General features: G+C 41.2%; 1 protein-coding gene across 1 annotated transcript in view; it reads right to left on the minus strand.

The window, feature by feature from the left end:
• Positions 1-19090, minus strand: part of TTC27 (tetratricopeptide repeat domain 27) — a 175054-nt gene extending 155964 nt beyond the window's left edge. The window contains exons 1-5 of the mRNA XM_007450951.1: positions 18733-19090; positions 17385-17562; positions 15113-15242; positions 6770-6910; positions 1658-1760 (exon numbers count right to left, since the gene is read on the minus strand). Coding sequence (XP_007451013.1) covers positions 1658-1760; positions 6770-6910; positions 15113-15242; positions 17385-17562; positions 18733-18820 — 640 coding nt within the window. The 5' untranslated portion in view covers positions 18821-19090. The remainder of the gene's footprint in view (positions 1-1657; positions 1761-6769; positions 6911-15112; positions 15243-17384; positions 17563-18732) is intronic.
• Between the last annotated feature and the right edge of the window lie 1370 nt (positions 19091-20460).

The following is a 20460-nucleotide window of genomic DNA, read 5'->3' on the forward strand; positions in this document are numbered from 1 at the left end:
AGCAGCCTAAATTTGCTCATAAAAACCTTTTGTAAACCAAAAGCATTAAACCAAAGACTTTTACAGGAAAAAGAAATACTGTTTTTCAGTTCTGTTATTTCATTGCATCATTGTACATGTAGTGAAATGTCATTGTATAGAAAAGTAAACTGCTTACATTTAATAAAAGTCTGCTAACATGTCAGGTTTAAATCTCATGGCAGAACAAATATTGTTTTATATATACAAAGTTTAAGCTCAGAATAATTTTTTTTTACATGTACAAGTCTGATCTAACATACCCTTGCTTGTTCCACACTCTTACATAACCTAAAATCCTGAACAAATATAAACTAAGTCCAGGTATATAAATAACAATTATACTGACTGAATAATATTTACCTGACATTCTCATTTTGAATCACATATAGATGTTCATTTTATCTAAGATTAGCATATGTGTATTTCTGTCTTAGAACAAAATAGAGAAACTAGTTTCTAGCTTAGTAGTATCTGTTACCGCACAAACTAATGGCCTCTCTAGTGCATTGTGACCTAGCCTATTACTATACAGATGCACCTTTAAAGGAACCAGACTCCAGAAAGGTACAGCAGCGACTTGCAATTACACATGCCCACACACACAAGAGCTGTCTTACGCCTTCACGAATGTGCCGCCTCAATCAAGTGCAGATCACTGCTTCTCCACGCAGAGTGATACTAACCACCACCCCCAACACACATACGCACCCACATACATAATGACTTCATACTCTTGTGATGTGAGAGGAATAAGGGCTCTGGAATCAGGCACACTTAACGTCAAATCCCTTCTCTGAAACTCAGAAGTTCATTTCTGAACTCAAGTGTACTTGTGTTCTGTATTCCTTCACTACAAGAGAATTTGTTTTTGTTTGGCAACTTTTGTTAGGAATAATTGTTCCAAAATCCCAGGGAAATCAAGGGGCAAGGTACCCAAGATTTTCCCCCTTCTTCAAAATGTTTTCCTAAAAGACATATGAGGCATCTGCAACACAGACATTTACAGGGGTGTGTGGTTTATGATCATTTACTTAATTTTATATTTATATCTAGGCACATTTCTATAGGTACATTATGTACTACAATAAAAAATAATAAAACAAAATGCAAAAATGCCTCTCTACCCACTGTCATCCTCAGTAAAATGTATTTTCTACAAAATGTTTAAAAAAAAGAAAACCTGAATCCTTTCTTCATGTACTCAGTAGGATATAGGATAAATAATTTCCTGTTCTGCATGCAATTTGGCACAATTTACTCCAGTTCAAATTAGATAAAGATTTTTTTAAATAAAGGGAGTTTACATTTGTTTCTAATGAGGCTTCTTACATTAAAGAACCGAGAAAATATTTAAATACCTTTAGGCAGTTTGTGATAAAATCATGGTGAGCTACACAGAATAAATCACTCTTTTTAAGTAGGTAATATAAATAATAGTGATTGCCTTTTAAAAATTCAAAGACAAAAAAGAAATCCTATAATCTGACATCCTTATAATTTGTGATATTCCACATCCAGAAAGAATGGAACACAAAAAGTTACCATCTGCTGTCAAACAACAGACGAAAAAGGAATGTCTCAGCCAAGAAAACAGAATGGAGCTACAGGCTCATAGCAAACAACATCTGCGACATACCTTGATCAATACAGTCTTCAGCAAGAGCAAAGAGCTGAGGTGAGCGTTCCTCAAGCAATTGCTGGTGAATATTCACACATCTCAAAGTCCACCATGGCAAGCTCTAGAAAAAGGAAACACCAACGTGTTTACGTTGAATTAAAAGGACCCTCAGGAAAAAAATTTCACATTAATTCAAATCAACTTTTAGAATTTTTTTACATTTGCGAGATTAAATTTACCCTTCAATAAGCTGCTATGTCTTTAGTAATAATACCAAATCCACTGCCATGTCTTCCACGAGAATAACAACTCTCCCCCATTCTCTCAAAGCCTGTATTTGTAGCCAGTTGGGCTTCCTGATGTCATTTCGAACTTACCATTTCCTCCTTTAAAATGCCTACTGTAATAGTGCTGCTCTGCTGTGACACTCTACCAGCACCATAATCCAATACCAACAATCCTAGGAGGCCTCCCCCAAGAACCTCCTATGGGGTGATTTTTTTCCCTCATCTCAACTTCCAGCGCATTGTTTGCACCTCTCTTTGCAGACACACTCCACCATATTCGTGTATGTCATCCTAGCGTTCAATGCTGTCTGCCATCTAGCCAACAAGATGAGGAATCATGTCTTACTCATCTCTGTATCCTCCTTGAAGCAACGTATGCTATGCAAACTACAAGGTAAGATATACCCTGGGTTCAGATATTCCCCAAACTGGGAAGATCTCTTCCATGAAGCCTTCTCCCACTAGTAGGGCACACCCTGGTCTCTCACTTCTCTAAACTTCCACACTGTGCTTAGAAGTTAGCACCACACTGCAGAGCTCTTGTTTTTCAAGTGTGTAAATACCTGGTCCATATATTTTGGAGGGTAGAAACTGCATTTTATACATTGTCTTGACTAATGCACAGGCTGAGAACACAGTAGCTATTTCTCGGTTCTCTGATGCTTACTCTTACTTTTCAACACATCCTTATTAAACAACAACAACAAACAACAACAAGCCAATACAGAAGCATACGCAGTGAAGATGAAAGTCTCTCTTCTGCTGCCTCAGCGTCATTCTCCTCCCCCAGAAAAATCCATGACAAAGGTTTATATTCTTCTAGATCTCCTGCTATGCATGTGTGTGTGTGTGTGTGTGCGTGCGTGCACGCATGCAAGTAGTATTAAATATTTTTGATAGGCTCATTAAATTACCAAGTATGATCATGCATTGAATCATCTAAAGTAATTAGAACTATTACTCTAAATTACATTGCACAAAGGAGTGAAAAATTAATTTTCCTTTTTTTTTTTAAAGCAATACCTACTAATAGGAGATCAAGCTTAATTACCAAAAGCATTTTCTTTTTTACTTGAACTTAATTTCTTCATTTGATTAAGGGGTAAAACTGCTTGCCCCCCTTCTAAACTACACACAAGTACTCCAACAATCAAAAAATCACCAAAAGCATTTTCTTTTTTACTTGAATTTAATTTCTTCATTTGATTAAGGGGTAAAACTGCTTGCTCCCCTTCTAAACTACACACAAGTGCTACAACAATCAAAAAATCACAAATGAATTTTGACCCTCTGACAAAATCTTTTCTAATTATTAATGCTGTTCCCTCAGTCCATCTAAGGAAAGGAAAGGTAGAATTATCTAATAAAGTTTCATATCATTTTTAATTTAATTCCCTGAGGTGCTGTCTCATTTCCATTCTTTTCCTATCACTAGGCTGATGAAGTCAGTCTATATTTCAATTATCTGTCCCTTATCTGTTGTCAGCAGTAAGTGAGTCAGGTCTGGCAGCAGTCTTTCCTTTTCTAGACATGGGAATTTAGATAGATCCAGTCAAAGACACTGCCCTTTTAAGAAAACATACAACATAAGATGCTCAACTCTTAAAATCAGATCTATAAACTAACTCTTAACCCAAAATCTTCAGATGGGAGAAGGGGGAGTGTGAAACAAAGAAAGAAAGCATAGCCTATTTTTCTACTAGAAAATATAAGTGCCTTTTTCTATCTGTCAGGAATCACTTAATAGACAATTTGAGGCATTAATAAAAAAGAAAACTAGAAGCCTTGCTTTAGATAGTTCCTAGATCCCGTCTCCTGATTATAGCACTTATTACAGAATATTCTGATTGACAAGTCACACTAGTCAATAACCTCCTAGAAGGCAGGGAGCATGAGTGTATTCAAAAGAAACCCAATAGGGCTTCCTGGTGGCGCAGTGGTTGAGAGTCTGCCTGCCGATGCAGGGGACACCGGTTTGTGCCCCGGTCCGGGAGGATCCCACATGCCGCGGAGCGGCTGGGCCCGTGAGCCATGGCCGCGGAACCTGCGCGTCCGGAGCCTGTGCTCCGCAATGGGAGAGGCCACAACAGTGAGAGGCCCCCGTACCGCAAAAAAAAAAAAAAAAAAAAGAAACCCAATAAATGTTTGCCAACTTAGTCCATTTTATAAATAAGAAAACTGATATTCAGAGAAATTCACTGGCCTAAGGCCACACAGTTGTTAAGTGGCTGAGCCAGACAAACTCTGGTCTGATTCCAAAGCCAAAATTCTTTTTACTCAACATTCATATATTACTAACACTAGTCTATCCACTTCACAGACTAGGGGGTGGGGGAAAATCATCTTCTTTTATAGTTCCACAAAAATAAAATCATAATAAACAACCTGATATGTTCCTTAAGATCCAGCCATTTCAAAATTAATTTAAAAGGTTAAGATTAACTTGGATAAGCATGTGACGCTTCTTTATCATTTTATCTTCATTTCTCAAAGAAATCATTTTCAACATCATTTATAGAATAATATATCAAAGACCCAAAGGGAAGAAAACTATAACATTTCAACTGAAAGGCAAGGTTTCAGCACAGAATGATCTTTGCATGGAGATGTACAAGAAAACAGGGTTTTAAAACAGAAGTCAAAAGCTGTTTAGCATCTGCCAAGAAACTCAGGTAACTTATCTCTCCAACTCTACGACATCTGCAACCAGCAGTTCACATATTTACTTGTTCTCCTAAGCTGTTGATACTACATGTATCTTTTTACAAACGATGCTTAATAAAGGTACTTGCTGATGAAAGTTTTCCACCAAGAAAACTGTATCACTAACTCATTGACCATTAGTCTCACTAGAAAGAAAATAATGCCATTTAGCAACCTCATGCTCTGATGATACTTCCTTCAGGGCCAAGTACTAGTCAGTCTATAAGATCATTTAACTCAGATCAACTTGGGAAAACATTTTTTTATTCAAGCTAACATCACTAAACAAAAAATCAAAGATAAGGTCTTGTATCTGCTAGGATATGTTGAAACCCATCTATTAAAAACCCTTCTCTTGGGCTTCCCTGGTGGCGCAGTGGTTGAGAGTCCGCCTGCTGATGTAGGGGACATGGGTTCGTGCCCTGGTCCGGGAAGATCCCACATGCCGCGGAGCGGCTGGGTCCATGAGCCATGGCCGCTGAGCCTGCGCGTCCGGAGCCTGCGCTCTGCAATGGGAGAGGCCACAACAGTGAGAGGCCCGCGTACAGCTAAAAAAAAAAAAAAAAAACCCTTCTGGTACAACTGATTCCAAATCATCTGTCCTCATGAGAGCTGCTGAAAGAGGCATGATTCCCTTCTTACCTCCTCTTTGTCACAACTTAAATGCTTAGGAAAGTAAGCCCTTATACAGTACAGACCAAGTCCACATTTTGCCCATAGAAATATTGTGTTTCTTAAACTTTTTCAGCCAACACTTGGAAATTGGGAGATCTCACATAAAATTTAGATTTACTATTTCTGGAAATACAAGGTCTGTATGCCCAAGTTGCAACAATCAGGACAGGAGTCAGGAAGCTACAGCCTATGGACCCAAACCAGCCTACCACCTGTTTTCCTGTAGCCTAAAACCAAGACGGGTTCTTACATTTTTAAATCATTGCAAAAAAGAAAGAAAGAAAGAAAGAAAGAGAGAAAAATAATATTTTGTGACATGTGAAAAGCATATGAAATGTAAATTTCAGTGTCCATAAATAAAGCTCTATTGGTACACAGTCACACCCATTCACATACATATCATCTACAGCTGCTTTCACACTACAAGGCAGATTGAACAGTTAGGTGCACAGAGTTGAGTACTTGTGAGGGAGCCTGCACAATGCACAGCTGACAACCTCCACTACACCTCAAGGACTTTCTTCAAATCTCTCATGTGTTTTTTGTCACCTCCTACTGCGTAATAGCTATCTGTATCAGTGCTTTTCTCACTAATTTATATGTGACCTAAAGAAACCATATAACAGACATTCAACAAATGCTCTACTAAATCCAACCCAAATATGAAACAAGGTAGGATGTGAGCCAAGAAACAGTAATCAAGAAACAGCTTCCCTGGTGGCACAATGGTTAAGAATCCACCTGCCAATGCAGGGGACACAGGTTCAAGCCCTGGTCTGGGAAGATCCCACATGCCGTGGAGCAACTAAGCCCATGCGCCACAACTACTGAGCCTGTGCTCTAGAGCTGCAAGCCACAACTACTGAGCCCGCGTGCCACAAATGCTGAAGGCCACACACCTAGAGCGTGTGCTCTGCAACAAGAGAAGCCACTGCAATAAGAAGCTTGCTTGCCACAACTAGAGAAAGCCCGTGTGCAAGCAACGAAGACCGAACGGAGCCAAAAATAAATAAATAAAATAAATAAATTTATTTTTAAAAAAATTTCTAGGAGCTTTAATAAAAAACAGTAAAAAGTGAAAGTAATTTAAAAAAAAAGATCTACTGAAAGTGCTACACTTCTGGCTACTCATTATTCTTACATGAAATTCACAAAAAAACTATGAAGGGTGTTTTTAAACCAATTTTTAAGATTCAGAGAATGAACATTTATACACATGCAAATATACACACAACACATATATACAACCCCATTAAAGAGGCTCAACATCTCATTTTATACTAGACGAATCTCATGATAGGAGACAGTTTTTGCTTATTTTCATCAGATTTTAAAATTAACACCTAAAGAAAACTTAGAAAACAAATATACCAAGACATTTTCAGCATCACACCTAAAGTTTTATGCTAATCAGCACAAAAGTCACACCTGGGTCTAAATCTCCTGGCTCCTTTTCTTCCCTTACCTGAATAGCTGTCAGCCTATGCCTTACATTCACTAGGGAAATTCGTGCTAATAATAGCAGTATAGGCTTCAAGGTCAGGCTGTAGATTGATTCACCATCTAGAATGAGCAAACTCAGAACGAGTGCATCCAGTCCTTTGACCTGAAAAAAAAAATTTAAGATGATATAATTTAGCAACATACTAATTGTTATATGTCTTACAAGAATACATATTTTCCAGGTAATCAGCTGTGAAACACAGGCACTGATCTATTACACAGCAGTTGGCACTGGACGGAGTCCTAACATTACAAATGCCCTTAGAGATCTACAACTCCAGCCTGCCCTGACAGACAGCCTCCTGCTTGTACTTTAGAGAACAGGGCAATCAAGAAAATGCTACTATTTTTTTTTTTAATTTGCTTTTCCCAAGTTGCACCCTTTTTTTCAAAATAAATTTATTTTGCTTATTTATTTATTTTTGGCTGCACTGGGTCTTCATTGCTGCGCATGGGCTTTCTCTAGTTGTAGCGAGCAGGGGCTACTCTTCATTGCGGTGCACGGGTGCCTTCTCTTGTTGTGGAGCACAGGATCTAGGCGTGCGGGCTTCAGTAGTTGTGGCACACGGGCTCTAGAGTGCAGGCTCAGTAGTTGTGGCGCTTGGGCTTAGTTGCTCCGTGACATGTGGGATCTTCCTGGACCAGAGCTCAAGCCCACGTCCCCTGCAGTGGCAGGCAGATTCTTAACCACTGCACCACCAGGGAAGCCCAAGAAAATGCTACTATTGAAGAAGCAACATGACTTTACAGATTTACTTACAACAAAAGAGCTTCTCAATAAAAACCATCCCTATGTGAAAATATTCATATTAAACACCTACATTTCATATATGCTTCACCAGCTGGCTAATGTCATTACAAACCATTGCTGCTCCATAATTACTATAAAGCCAAAAAACAACAAGGTCTTACATATCAAATGCTGATGAGGCATACAATCATGGACCAATGTGAACAGAGGCTGCCCAAAAGGGATGCCTCTGAAAAATCTACTTCTTACTGAACAGAGATTTTCTACAACAGACCAAGCACCTGTGTTTTTAAAATGTGGACTGAATCATTTTGACAGCTACCACAAAATCGATAGTAGGAATGCTCAATGTCAGGAACATGGGCTGTAAGTCACAGACACAGGATAGGGTCCTTTTTCTGATTATTAATTTGTGGGCATAGGTAAATTTTTTTTTTTTTAACTGAAGCCTCTGTTTCATCAGTTATAAAATAAAATAATAGGGCTTCCCTGGTGGCGCAGTGGTTGAGAGTCCGCCTGCCAATGCAGGGGACACGGGTTCGAGCCCTGGTCTGGGAAGATCCCACATGCCACGGAGAAGCTAGGCCCGTGAACCACAACTACTGAGCCTGCGCGTCTGGAGCTTGTGCTCTGCAACAAGAGAGGCCGCGACAGTGAGAGGCCCGCGCACTGCAATGAAGAGTAGCCCCCACTTGCCACAACTGGAGAAAGCCCTCACACAGAAACGAAGACCCAACACAGCCAAAAATAAATAAATAAATTTTTAAAATAAAAAATAAAAAATAAAATAAAATAAAATAATAGAACCTAAACCTCACAGGGTTCTTTTAAGGATTAAACAATCTAAGTGATGCCAGTGTCTGGCTCAATGCTTTGTTGAAACATTCAATAAAGGTAAGAAAGTAATAGCTGTGGGTTCATCCTCTGCCTAACCTTCATCATTACTGAAAAGTGTACTAGAGGAATAAAGACAACGTGAATGACCACCACCAAACCACAAATAAAGCTTACTGTTACCTACACTGAGGGTAGAAGGAATTTTTTTTTTAAGTTCAATAATCAAGGAACTATTTTGAAGTACTGTAACTGCCTCAACTTCAGAAGAAAACAGATACAAAAAAGTTAACTGCAGTCCAAAATCACACAGAAGTTATCAGTGTCTGAACAGACATTATAGCCCAAGTTTTCCAACTCTCAAACCAGTGTTCTTCCTACCACCTCATGCTGCCTTGCCCTCAGACCTCTCTACCTCTTCCTGCCCCTCAGCAAGCTCCAGGGCTATGCTAAGCATGAGGAAGTCCTCAAGGACAGGACCAGGATCACTTCTAGACTTCTGACTAGGACAACTTTATGATGGTGGTGTGGGTCACTGAGACACAGACACCAGAAGAAGACCTGGTTTGGAGAAGAACCTCACCATGAGTTCAGTCTTGGACACAATGAGTCTGAGGTACCTTGTGAGACCTCCAAGTGGAGGTACCAAATACACAAGTGAATCTACTGCTTAAGAACTAGAGAGAAGGCCTTCCCTGGGGGTAAAGTGGTTAAGAATCCGCCTGCCAGTGCAGAGGACACGAGCTCGAGCCCTGATCCAGGAAGATACATGCCGCAGAGCAACTAAGCCCGTGCGCCACAACTACTGAGCCTGCGCTCTAGACCACGCGAGCCACAACTACTGAGCCCGCATGCTGCAACTACTGAAGCCTGCATGCTGCAACTACTGAAGCCTGCACATCTAGAGCCCATGCTCCGCCACAGGAGAAGCCACCGCAATGAGAAGCCCGCACACAACAAAGAGCAGCCCCCGCTCACCGCAACTAGAAAAAGCCCACACACGGCAACAAAGACCCAATACAGCCAAAAATAAAATAATAAATAAATTAATTAATTAAAAAAAAAGAACTAGAGAGAATACCCTGCCTAATGTGCCCAAGTTGGACCTGCAGCCTCATCAAATCATCTTGCTATATAGATGGATTTAACAACCTTTATTTCCTAACATCCAAACCAAGCTGGTGAAGTACGAGACATGCCTTTAAGAAAAAGAATCCTTATTCTAATCACATTGAGATGAGAAAGATGTCTACCTGTTGTAGCACAAATTTAGATCATTTTCTTCTAAATGAAATCTTTAAAGATAACAAACAAGTAATTTAACAGGGCAACAAATAAAAAATTACACAAAGAGATACTCCATGATATACTACTTGGATCTCATTACCTCTGATACTCAAAGGTTTAGTTGGTTACCAAACCTCCTACTCTAAGTCCTCTGCAAATGTCATTAATAGGGTAAATAATAAATAAATAATGAATACATGAATAAACAAATAAACTTCTTTTCCTAGAGTTACCTTGCATCACCATCATTAAAAAATTAAATGCTGGGCTTCCCTGGTGGCGCAGTGGTTGAGAGTCCGCCTGCCGATGCAGGGGATACGGGTTCGTGCCCCGGTCCGGGAGGATCCCACATGCCGCGGAGCGGCTGGGCCCGTGAGCCATGGCCGCTGGGCCTGCGCATCCAGAGCCTGTGCTCCGCAACGGGAGAGGCCACAGCAGTGAGAGGCCCACATACCACAAAAAAAAAAAAAAAAAAATTAAATGCTTTTCTATCTTCCTGTGACATAACACTGATATTCCAACCGAATTCTAAATGTGCTTCCAGAGGTTTTGGGAAATGGCCGAGTTTCAAAGAGGATTGTGGGACTTCCCTGGTGGCACAGTGGTTAAGAATCTGCCTGCCAATTCAGGGGACACGGGTTCACTCCCTGGTACATGCCGTGGAGCAACTAAGCCCATGAGCCACAACTACTGAGCCTGCATTCTAGAGCCCATGAGCCACAAGTACTGAGCCCGCGTGCCACAACTACTGAAGCCCACGCGCCTAGAGCCCGTGCTCCACAACAAACCACTGCAACAAGAAGCCCGCGCACCACAACAAAGAGTAGGCCCCACTCAATGCAACTAGAGAAAGCCCGTGTGCAGCAATGGAGACCCAACGCAGCCAAAAATAAATTTTAAAAAAATTAATTAAAGACAAAAAACAAAACAAAAAAAACTGGTATGTACATACAATGGAATATCATTCAGTCTTAAAAGTAAGAAAATTCTGACATGATACGACATGGATAAATCTTGAGGATGAACAATACATACTACTATATGTAAAGCAGATAATCAATAAGGATGAGTGTATAGCACAGGGAACTCTACTCAGCACTCTGTAATAACCTATAAGAGAAAAGAATCCAAAAAATAAATAAAGAGGATTGTTTATATTCTCAATTAAAACAGACAAAATGAAGGTTACAATTCCCTAAGGAATGACTCCTCAGTCAAGAGAGCATATGACATACAAAAATACTTATTTATCAGAATAGTGAAAAAAAAAGTCAACATCTGAGATAAACTTAATATAAAACTAGATTACTAGGAGATCAACTTTTATGTGTGAGAGGTGACCTACTCAGAAATGAACCTTCACTGCTATTCCCCTGAGGCTGGTTAGCACCAGAGGTCAAAAAACAGCGCTAAAAAATGCCAAGGCCGGAGGCAGGGAAAGTTAATTTGACTTTGATGACTATACTCCATGACCATAAAGTATATTCACAAATATTTGTCCTTCACAAGAACTATGAAACATAAATCAGCACAGGAAAATGACAACTAGAAAATACTGATGTGCCCCTCCGAGTTTCAAAACTTCAACTCTGGACTTCCCTGGTGGCACAGTGGTTGAGAGTCTGCCTGCCGATGCAGGGGACACGGGTTCGTGCCCCGGTCCGGGAAGATCCCACATGCCGCGGAGCGGCTGGGCCCGTGAGCCATGGCCGCTGAGCCTGCGCGTCCGGAGCCTGTGCTCCGCAACAGGAGAGGCCACAACAGTGAGAAGCCCGCGTACCGCAAAAATAAAAAATATACATATATTAGAAACTTCAACTCCCTTTCTTCCAAATTCTCAGATTGCTGGTAAAGAGTATAAATTGAATAATCCTCTCAAAAACAACATGACATGACCAAGAAGAGCTGAACATGCATATACCCTAGGGCACAGCAACTCCACTCACAGATATATGTCCTCAGCAGAGCTTCCCAACTCAGTGCCGGGAAGCATTTCCAAGTGTGGCAAAATATCAATCCCCTCAGCCCTCAGCAGTTGCCCGACTACAGCCTGAGGGCCAGTAAAAACAGCCTCTTCCATTTAGCACATTGCACCAAACACTATCCTTTTTTTTTTAAGCATGCTGTGCTTGGAAATTCTTGCAAATGATTCCCAGAAGACGTGTTCCTAATAGCACTGTACATAATATATTGCAAAAAATGGAAACATCCCATGTGGCCATTGAGAGAAGAACAGATATATAAACTGTGGTATATTCATACAACTAGAATACTATGCAATAGTAAAAATGAATAATAGTATAATTTCAGAAATACACCACTGAGCAAAGCAAGTCACAGAACACACACAATTTGTTTCATTTATATAAAGTTCAAAAACTGGCAAAACTAAACAATATGTCCTCTGGGGACACATACATACATAGGTGCTAAAACCATGAAGAAAAGCAATGGAGGACTTCCCTGGTGGTGCAGTGGTTGAGAGTCCACCTGCCAATGCAGGGGACACGGGTTCAAGCCCTTGTCCGGGAAGATCCCACATGCTGCGGAGCAACTAAGCCCATGCGCCGCAACTACTGAGCCTGCGTTCTAGAGCCCATGAGCCACAACTACTGAAGCCCGCGCGCCTAGAGCCCGTGCTCTGCAACAAGTGAGGCCACCGCAATGAGAAGCCCGCGCACCGCAACGAAGAGTAGCCCCCGCTCTCCCCAACTACAGAAAGCACGCCTGGAGCAGCGAAGACCCAACGCAGCCAAATAAATAAATAAAATTAAAAAAAAAAAAGCAATGGAATGTCAACACAAAATTCATGAGAGTGGTTCATGAGAAAGGGGGCCAGGGATACCACCAGGAAGCACACACAGGGGACCCTGTAACCCTGTATTTCCCAACCTTTTCCAAGTCAGAGCAAATGCAGAAGATGCTATTATTTGTAGTGCACATCAGGTAACTAGAGAAGGCTACTACACCAGAAGAGACCAGTTCAAAGGCTCTCCCCAGCCCCGGCTCCACACAGCTACTGCAATGGCAAAGGGGCTCAACACCTGGGGAACAGCAGTCGGGAAGCTCTGTTCTACAATGCTGGTGATGTTCTCTCTCTCAAGCCGGGTGGTGGGAACAAAGGAGTTTTATTATTTAAACTGTACACATTCTGTATGCTTTTTCGAATGTATGAGGCACGTTTTTTTTTAAGATTTTTTTTTTAACGTGGACCATTTTTAAAGCCTTTATGGAATTTGTTACAATATTGCTTCTGTTTTATGATTTTCGTATTTTGGCCATGAGGCATGTGGGATATTAGCTCCCAGAGCAGGGACTGAACCCACACCCCCTGCATCAGAAGGCAAAGTCTTAACCACTGGACTGTGAGGGAAGTCCCATATGAGGTACTTCTAATAAAAAAATTAAAATCAAGGTCTTATTTAAAGTTTCCTATGACTTGGTCTGAGCCCCATCAAGGCTGACCTTTCACTGCTGCTCCAACAGGCTCAAAGCATCCGTTTCCCACAAACACCGCACCCTTCTCCCCTCTAAATTTCTGCTCATGTGGCTGCACCTAGAACGTATTTCTTTCTCTTCTCTACCTGTCCATTTCCTCATCATCTTTCAGGTTCTAACTCAAGGTCCACTCTTGACGAAAAGGTCTTCTCAGACAAAATTCACTTTCCACACATGTCTTCATTAATTTCAGTATTTTTTTTTTGATGTTGGGGGTAGGAGTTTATTAATTTATTTTATTAATTTTTGCTGTGTTGGGTTTTCGTTTCTGTGTGAGGGCTTTCTCTAGTTGTGGCAAGCGGGGGCCACTCTTCATCGTGGTGTGCGGGCCTCTCACTATCGCGGCCTCTCTTGTTGCAGAGCACAGGCTCCAGACGCGCGGGCTCAGTAGTTGTGGCTCATGGGGCTAGTTGCTCCGTGGCATGTGCGATCCTCCCAGACCAGGGCTCGAACCCGTGTCCCCTGAATCGGCAGGCAGATTCTCAACCACTGCGCCACCAGGGAAGCCCTAATTTCAATATTTCTTATAGGTTGAACCTCTCATGTAACCCATTTCTGTACTGTTTGAATTGTTACCTAACTTTACAGGTGCTTCTACTTCAGTATAGCAGAAAGAGTACTGAATTCGGACCGAGAAAATGTGTGTTCCAATCCCCCAGCTATAAGGCCTCTGACAAGTTTCTTTCACAGTCTTCTCATCTAGAGAATACGTCAAATTGATATAGCATACATGAATGAAGCACCACTCCAACCACACATCAGCGCTCGGTACGTATTTACGACTTTGGTGGGTTTCTAACCTGCACTATAGGGCAATAGAGGCCAGAAAATGTTTCATACACAGTAAGAGAGGGAATGAGGCATTCCTTATAAGTAATTTCCTAGATAACTGAAGCATATCTCTTTAAGTGCCAAAATCTTGGGGATTTTATTTTAACCATTTTGGATGAAAACTTTTGTAAAGTATAGATTAAATTCCCTTCTTAGACATAAGATACGGAAGAGCTTTTAACCTTTCAATAACGATTTAGGGCCAGCATTATGAATCTCAATTACTCTATTGCAATATAACATGACTCAGTAAACTGATGTGTACAGAGGCTTCAGATTATGACTGCTTTTGTATTTCTCTTTCCAACCACCATCAAATTATTAACACTAATCTCTAACAACTCCATTCCCCCTTCATTTGTTACTTCTAATTCTGAGAAACCAGGTAACAGTAAATAGGTCCCTTTTGCTGTGCAAGTTTTGGATGCTAAGTGCAGCCTTCCAGGCTGTGTGATCGATAGTAATGCTCTAGTTCTGAGGTGGCTGTGGATAAATCAGTTACCATACTTCTTTTCAGAGCACGTCATATCCCCCAAGCCCTGCGTATATGTACTGAGTAATTCAAACTGCAAGCTCTACTGATGACCTACTGATGCAGGTCAATAATATTATCTCCATATATGGATAAGAAGAATCATTATCACCATGGAGCACCTCTGTGCCAGACACTTTAAGTATATACAAATAAGTATATCTGTGACATAAAGGAAATCACCCCTGGGAACTGTTAGTAAGGACAGCAGCAAAAGTTTCCTGCAACAAAATTAAACAGATCTCCACATTCTCTGCTTTGCCAGAAGAGATCTTTATGTAACTGTGGTAACATATGCAGCTGGGTGACTGGTGCAGCTGCCTGCACTTTAATAAAAAGAGCAGCTAACAGAGCTCCATAAAATGGGGAGCATCTGAAGAGGAGTTTGAGTCTGATAATGGAACTTCTGGAATTGAAAATCTGATCAATGAACAAGCATTCTTAGTAGGTCCTGTACAAGCAATAAAGTCATGTTTCTCTCCTACCTATTATTAACTCCAGTTTATAAAGAGCCGTTCCTAAAGAATAAACAACACAATAATACCTATATATGATATTTCCAAGGAGCGTACCTCACTAAACTGCTGGAAAAAAACAGACGGCAAAAAATCCTGAGGGTGTAAATCAACAAGAGGCCCCGTCCAGTTACTCTGAACAAAAAGTTGCAAACTGCTCACACCAAGTAGGAATACCAGCTGTTGTCTGCATATAAGAATAAAGAAATAAACATGAGCCACTATCACTGTATAACCACAAACACACTATTTCATTTCAGTTTTATTAAGAAAAATGTAAGATATCAACATTTATTGAGATTATGAGAGTATTACAAAAAAAATTTCTGAAACAATTTAGATCTGCAATGTTCAATATTATCACCATGAGCCACATATGGCTGCTTTAAATTTAAATTAATTACAATTAAATAAAATTTAAAATTCAGTCCCTCAGTTGCACTGTCCACATTTCAAGTGCTCAATGGCCAAACGTGGCTACTGGCTACCGTACTGTACGGCACAGATACAGAACATCTCCATCATCACAGGAAGTTCTCCTGAACAGCACTGGTTTAGGACCCTATCAGGCACTTCGAATTTTGTCTTGTGTTCTATTTAACAGCTCTGACACTGACTGGATGGAAAACTGATTTTATGCAAAAGAAAACTGACAACAAAAAGTTGTTTTCAAATATTTTACTGATCCTGTACTACCAACTATTAGAACAATGACAAAAAAAAAACCCTAGAAATTTCACTTGAACCCATTTCTTTTCAATCCTACTTTGGCTGAAGACAGGAGTGGGTAGGTAAACCTATACTACAAAGGAGAGATTAAAAAAAAAACTTTAAGCTTTGTGGGTAACACGTGTTTCTTTTTTTCCAACCCTTTAAAAATGTAAACATCATTCTTAGGCACTTTGGACTTGCTCCACCAGCAGTAATTTGCCAACCCCTAGATTAAGACACAAATAGGTGGGGATTCAACTCTAACGAATAGCAGCCAGAGAATCCTGTAGCTTCACACTGAAGGAAAAATAAAAGCAGTCACCCTCTTCTTCCCATATCCCCTAGGCCCTACCTCAAAAGGAAGATTCTTTAAGGAAAAAAAAAAAAAATCAAGCCTACAAGCCTGTAGTAGCTGGAATGCTCTGGATGCAGCACAACTGACAGCAAAGAATGAGCAGAAAACAGGTGACAAGAGAGGCTGTTGTAATTAGAAGTTAGGAAACTTGAGGAAACAGGTGTGCAGCAAGATCTCAAAGCCTTAATATAACTGTCATAACTAAAAATCAAAATCCTTAAGGGGAATTGAGAATAGAGTTTAATTTCCAAATACCTCATAATGAGGTAACTGAAATGTCTCTTCTCAGCTCTGTGTGACAAGCCGAATTCTGGTCTACCAGTGTATGATGCATTTGTGTGTATGTGTGTTTTCATGTGCACCACACAAAGCTAATGGCTATGATACCACACACACATCTGACAGCAAAATAATAATCAAGAATGACATCAGAGGAATGTAAACTACTAGTAAACCAGAAAAATAAAAATGAATGACACTAATTTTTTAAATAAAATGCCTATAGTAGCACTCTTTTGTGAACTCCTTATAGATACAGATTATGTTTTATTCATCTTCACAACCTCAACACCTAGCCAGTAGTTGATTTGTTGAAGAACTAAATGAAGCCATTCCCTAGAAATAATGGTAAAACAAAACTGTGTTTTAAAGACAACTAAAGCTTGATGTGGTTGCCAGAGATGCTAAAGAAAAGGAAGGTATATTAACAAACTAACAGTTTGTTAACAACAGTAAAATATAAGCCACTGAAAAACTTAGGTTACACTATAACTATCCATTATATTTAATCCTATAAAATTACATAAACGTCAATGGAAGAAGATAAACCAAGGGTTCCATAATAAAAACATTAAAGATAACCTAAAACATAATAAAAGTAGTGACAATTATCACTCAGCAATCTACAAACAGCTAGATGAAGAGTGTACACTTTCAATTTAAAAGAAAAGAAGGTCTGAAGTCTTGTCTATGGCCAAAACCTATGAGACTTAAGCATTTAGAAACTCAGTGGGTTAGCAGCTACCACCCAGTCGTAAGTCAGTGTTATATATGAAACCTGTATATCCTACACCATTTTACCTTTTCATTCTCGATGGTCCTCTGGACAGAAACTCTTACACAGATTATTTGGTAAATCATGACTCCTGAGTAAACATAAAGCCAAGTTTTTCAACAACTGCAAAAATCAGTGCCTTACCCTGCCAAGGCAATATTAAATGTATTCAGAATGTTTCCCTACGAAAATTTCAAATAAAATTCTACCTTCTGGTTTTGTCCAAATCTGTTGAGTAATCCAGGAATGTTACTATCTGCTTCTCTAGGTAGCTGTCAATCTTTTCTTCAGTCATCGTTGCTGAATTTAAAATACTTTGAGTCAATGAATTTAAGAATATGGCCTCATAGTTCCCTTCTAGCAGCAATTGTAGGAAAGATCCACTCTCTGTAATAGAAAAAAATTAGTCCAATAATCCAAAGAACAACTACTTTCATACCATAAAAGGTAACACTATTACCATTTCAGCATGCCAAAAAAAAAAATGTATATACTTAGAATGCTTCCTATACATTAACCACAAAGTACTGAGCAAATGCCCATCACTTCTCCTAGAATTAGAAGCTCATTCATACCATGAGCAGCATGTCAGAAGTTAGACCCAGAGATAATATTCCTCATTAGCAAGTAACATCAAAAGGAATTCTGCTGGGAATTCAAAAGAATTCCTACTGACAACAGAAAAGTTTCCTTACAAAGTTTCCTTTCACGATCTGGCTCCTCCTACCCCCACTGTCCTCCCTGATGAAAAGCTGGTTCACTCATTGTTCCCCTAATATCGATATGCACATTCCTGCCTCCACACTTTTACACTTGTGACTCCTCCTGGGGAACTTTTCCACTTGTCAGTCTTACTCTTTAAACAAAAATCAGGTCAAGTTTGACTTGTTCCATGAGACTTCCAGACCCAAACTTCAGAAAATACCTCTCTCCTGAAGCACCTATTGCGTATACACACAAACACGGGCCCGCGCACACATACATACAAACACAAATATATAGGACAGGACATATACTGTCCTACATTGTTATTTCTCTTTTGGGTCCAGCCTAAATCCCACAACCAGATGTGCCTATATCCCACTAGAAAATGTGCCTTTTAACTCTTTCTCTCTCCGGTAAATGTGCTTTGCTTACAAGATTACATCTTTGCTGCCTCATTTCAGCTGTTGTGCTTACCAGCTGTGTGGCCTTGAATAAATTACTTAATCTGTACTTAAATGCCTCCATCTGCAAAACAGGAATAAAAGTAGTGTCTACCTTACAGGTCTATTCTAAGCATTAAATGACTGAAGAAATATTAAGGGATTATAAAAACAATTGACATTATTATTATTGAGCCTGGACGGTGAGAAGTTTGGGGTAAAGACATGCACGGAGCCTTTGGACCGCGCCCACTATGTCAAGGATGCAGCAACCCAAAGCATTAAGCATCAGATAGATTTGGGTAGGAAAAAAATAAAACCAGAAGAGATGAGAACCCAGCCGCCGCCACCCCTTCTCCCCACACTCCCCACGCTGGCCTCAGTCCCTCCTTGGCAGGTGCACCCCTCTCACCCGAACCGGCGACTCCCTCCTGCTTCCACTGCTGCAGCTCAGCCTCTGTGGGGAAGCCCCTGAGAAGGGCCAGCTCCGGCGTCCACATCACCCCAGATATCGGTGCAACCAAAACAGAATCCTACGAGGGTCACACAGGAGTCAACAAAAGAAAGTGAAAGGATGAGGGTCCAAAGACGTCGAAGACTAGTGGCGACAGTTCCTGTAAGCACATCCACAGCCCTAGAACCCCATGTGCGGACACCGGCACAAGGAGGCGACCATAACGGTAGCGCGGAGAACCCTGGGAAGAACACACAAACTCTCAGAGACCCGCTTCCGCCTAGGAGGCCAACCCGAGTCCTTGGTACTGAGCATGCCCAGTAGGAATGCCCCACCCCGAGCAGGGGAATGGGCGGTGTTTGGAGGGCGTGGCCGACCTCAGCCCTGCCCCCAGGGGTGCTGCCGAAGGAGTGGAGGGCGTGGAGTCATTTTGTACCGCCCACCGAGGAGGCAGGTTGAAATGCCTTTGAAAGTCGCGATTTTGCCCAGCTGCGGTTTACTTGGAAGGTCTAAGCCTTTGATTCCTAAGCCTGTTTGGGTCAGAACCCTCCAGACTACCTGATGAAAGCCATAGTCCTTCCCGCAAAAGCACGTGGACCCTTACCACCAACACTGGGGTACCATTTCAGGGAGTTAAGAGACCCTCTGAAGTGGAGTCTGTGAACCCCAGGTTAACAACCCCGTCAGCAGGGCTTCCCTGGCGCCACAGTGGTTAAGAATCCGCCTGCCAATGCAGGGGACACGGGTTTGAGCCCTGGTCCGGAAAGATCCTACATGCCGCGGAGCAATGAAGCCCGTGCGCCACAAGTATTGAGCTCTAGAGCCCGCGAGCCACAACTACTGAGCCCACGTGCCAGACTACTGAAGACTGCGCGCCTGGAGCCCGTGCTCTGCAACAAGAGAAGCAACCGCAGTGAGAAGCCTGCACACCGCAACAAAGAGTAGCCCCCGCTCACCACAACTAGAGAAATCCTGCGCGCAGCAACGAAGACCCAAAGGAGCCAAAAATAAATAAATAAAAATAAAAATTAAAAAATACTGTAAAAATAAACCCTGTCAGCAGAGGTCTTTATTCTTGAATGTATTCAAGTGTAAGAAAAGTATCTGGTTTTGATGCTGCCACTACATAAATCATAACTAGGTGGGACATCTGGCCCAGCCACTGGTGCAGAGAAACTTTTGGAGGCTAGACTGTGAGAAACCTCCCAGCCCTGCGTGCCTGATGCCGGCCCAGAGCCGGCACCTTAGTCGCACGTCTTTTAATCTTCATAGCCGCACTCCTAGGCCAAAAAGGAGCTCTGAGAGCCGGACTTGGTGGAACAGGACTCTGCCCCAGTCAGCTTGAAGCCTGCACCGTGAGTGCGCCTGCCATACACGATCCAGGAGAAAGCTGCAGGGTGACGCTGACCACACGGGATTCATGGAAGAATCAAGTGCAGTTCTGGAAGAGCCTTGCCCAGTACCGGCTCCAAGGCGAGAAGCGAAGTAATTATTATTATTTTTTTTTACAACTTACACATACTTTATTTACTTGACTGAAAGCCTTATGGTACATAAAATGCTTTCTATAGTTGATCTCAGCTTTGTTCACACCGAAGTGAGTTTTGTCTGGGTTTTCTGTGCTCAAGACTGCTCAATTGCTGCTGCTGCTGCCGCTGTTGGTTTGTTTTCCTTCAGGATCAAGGT

Source organism: Lipotes vexillifer, unplaced genomic scaffold (genome assembly GCF_000442215.2).
Source record: "Lipotes vexillifer unplaced genomic scaffold, Lipotes_vexillifer_v1.1 scaffold776, whole genome shotgun sequence".
Classification (NCBI taxonomy): Eukaryota; Metazoa; Chordata; class Mammalia; order Artiodactyla; family Lipotidae; genus Lipotes; species Lipotes vexillifer.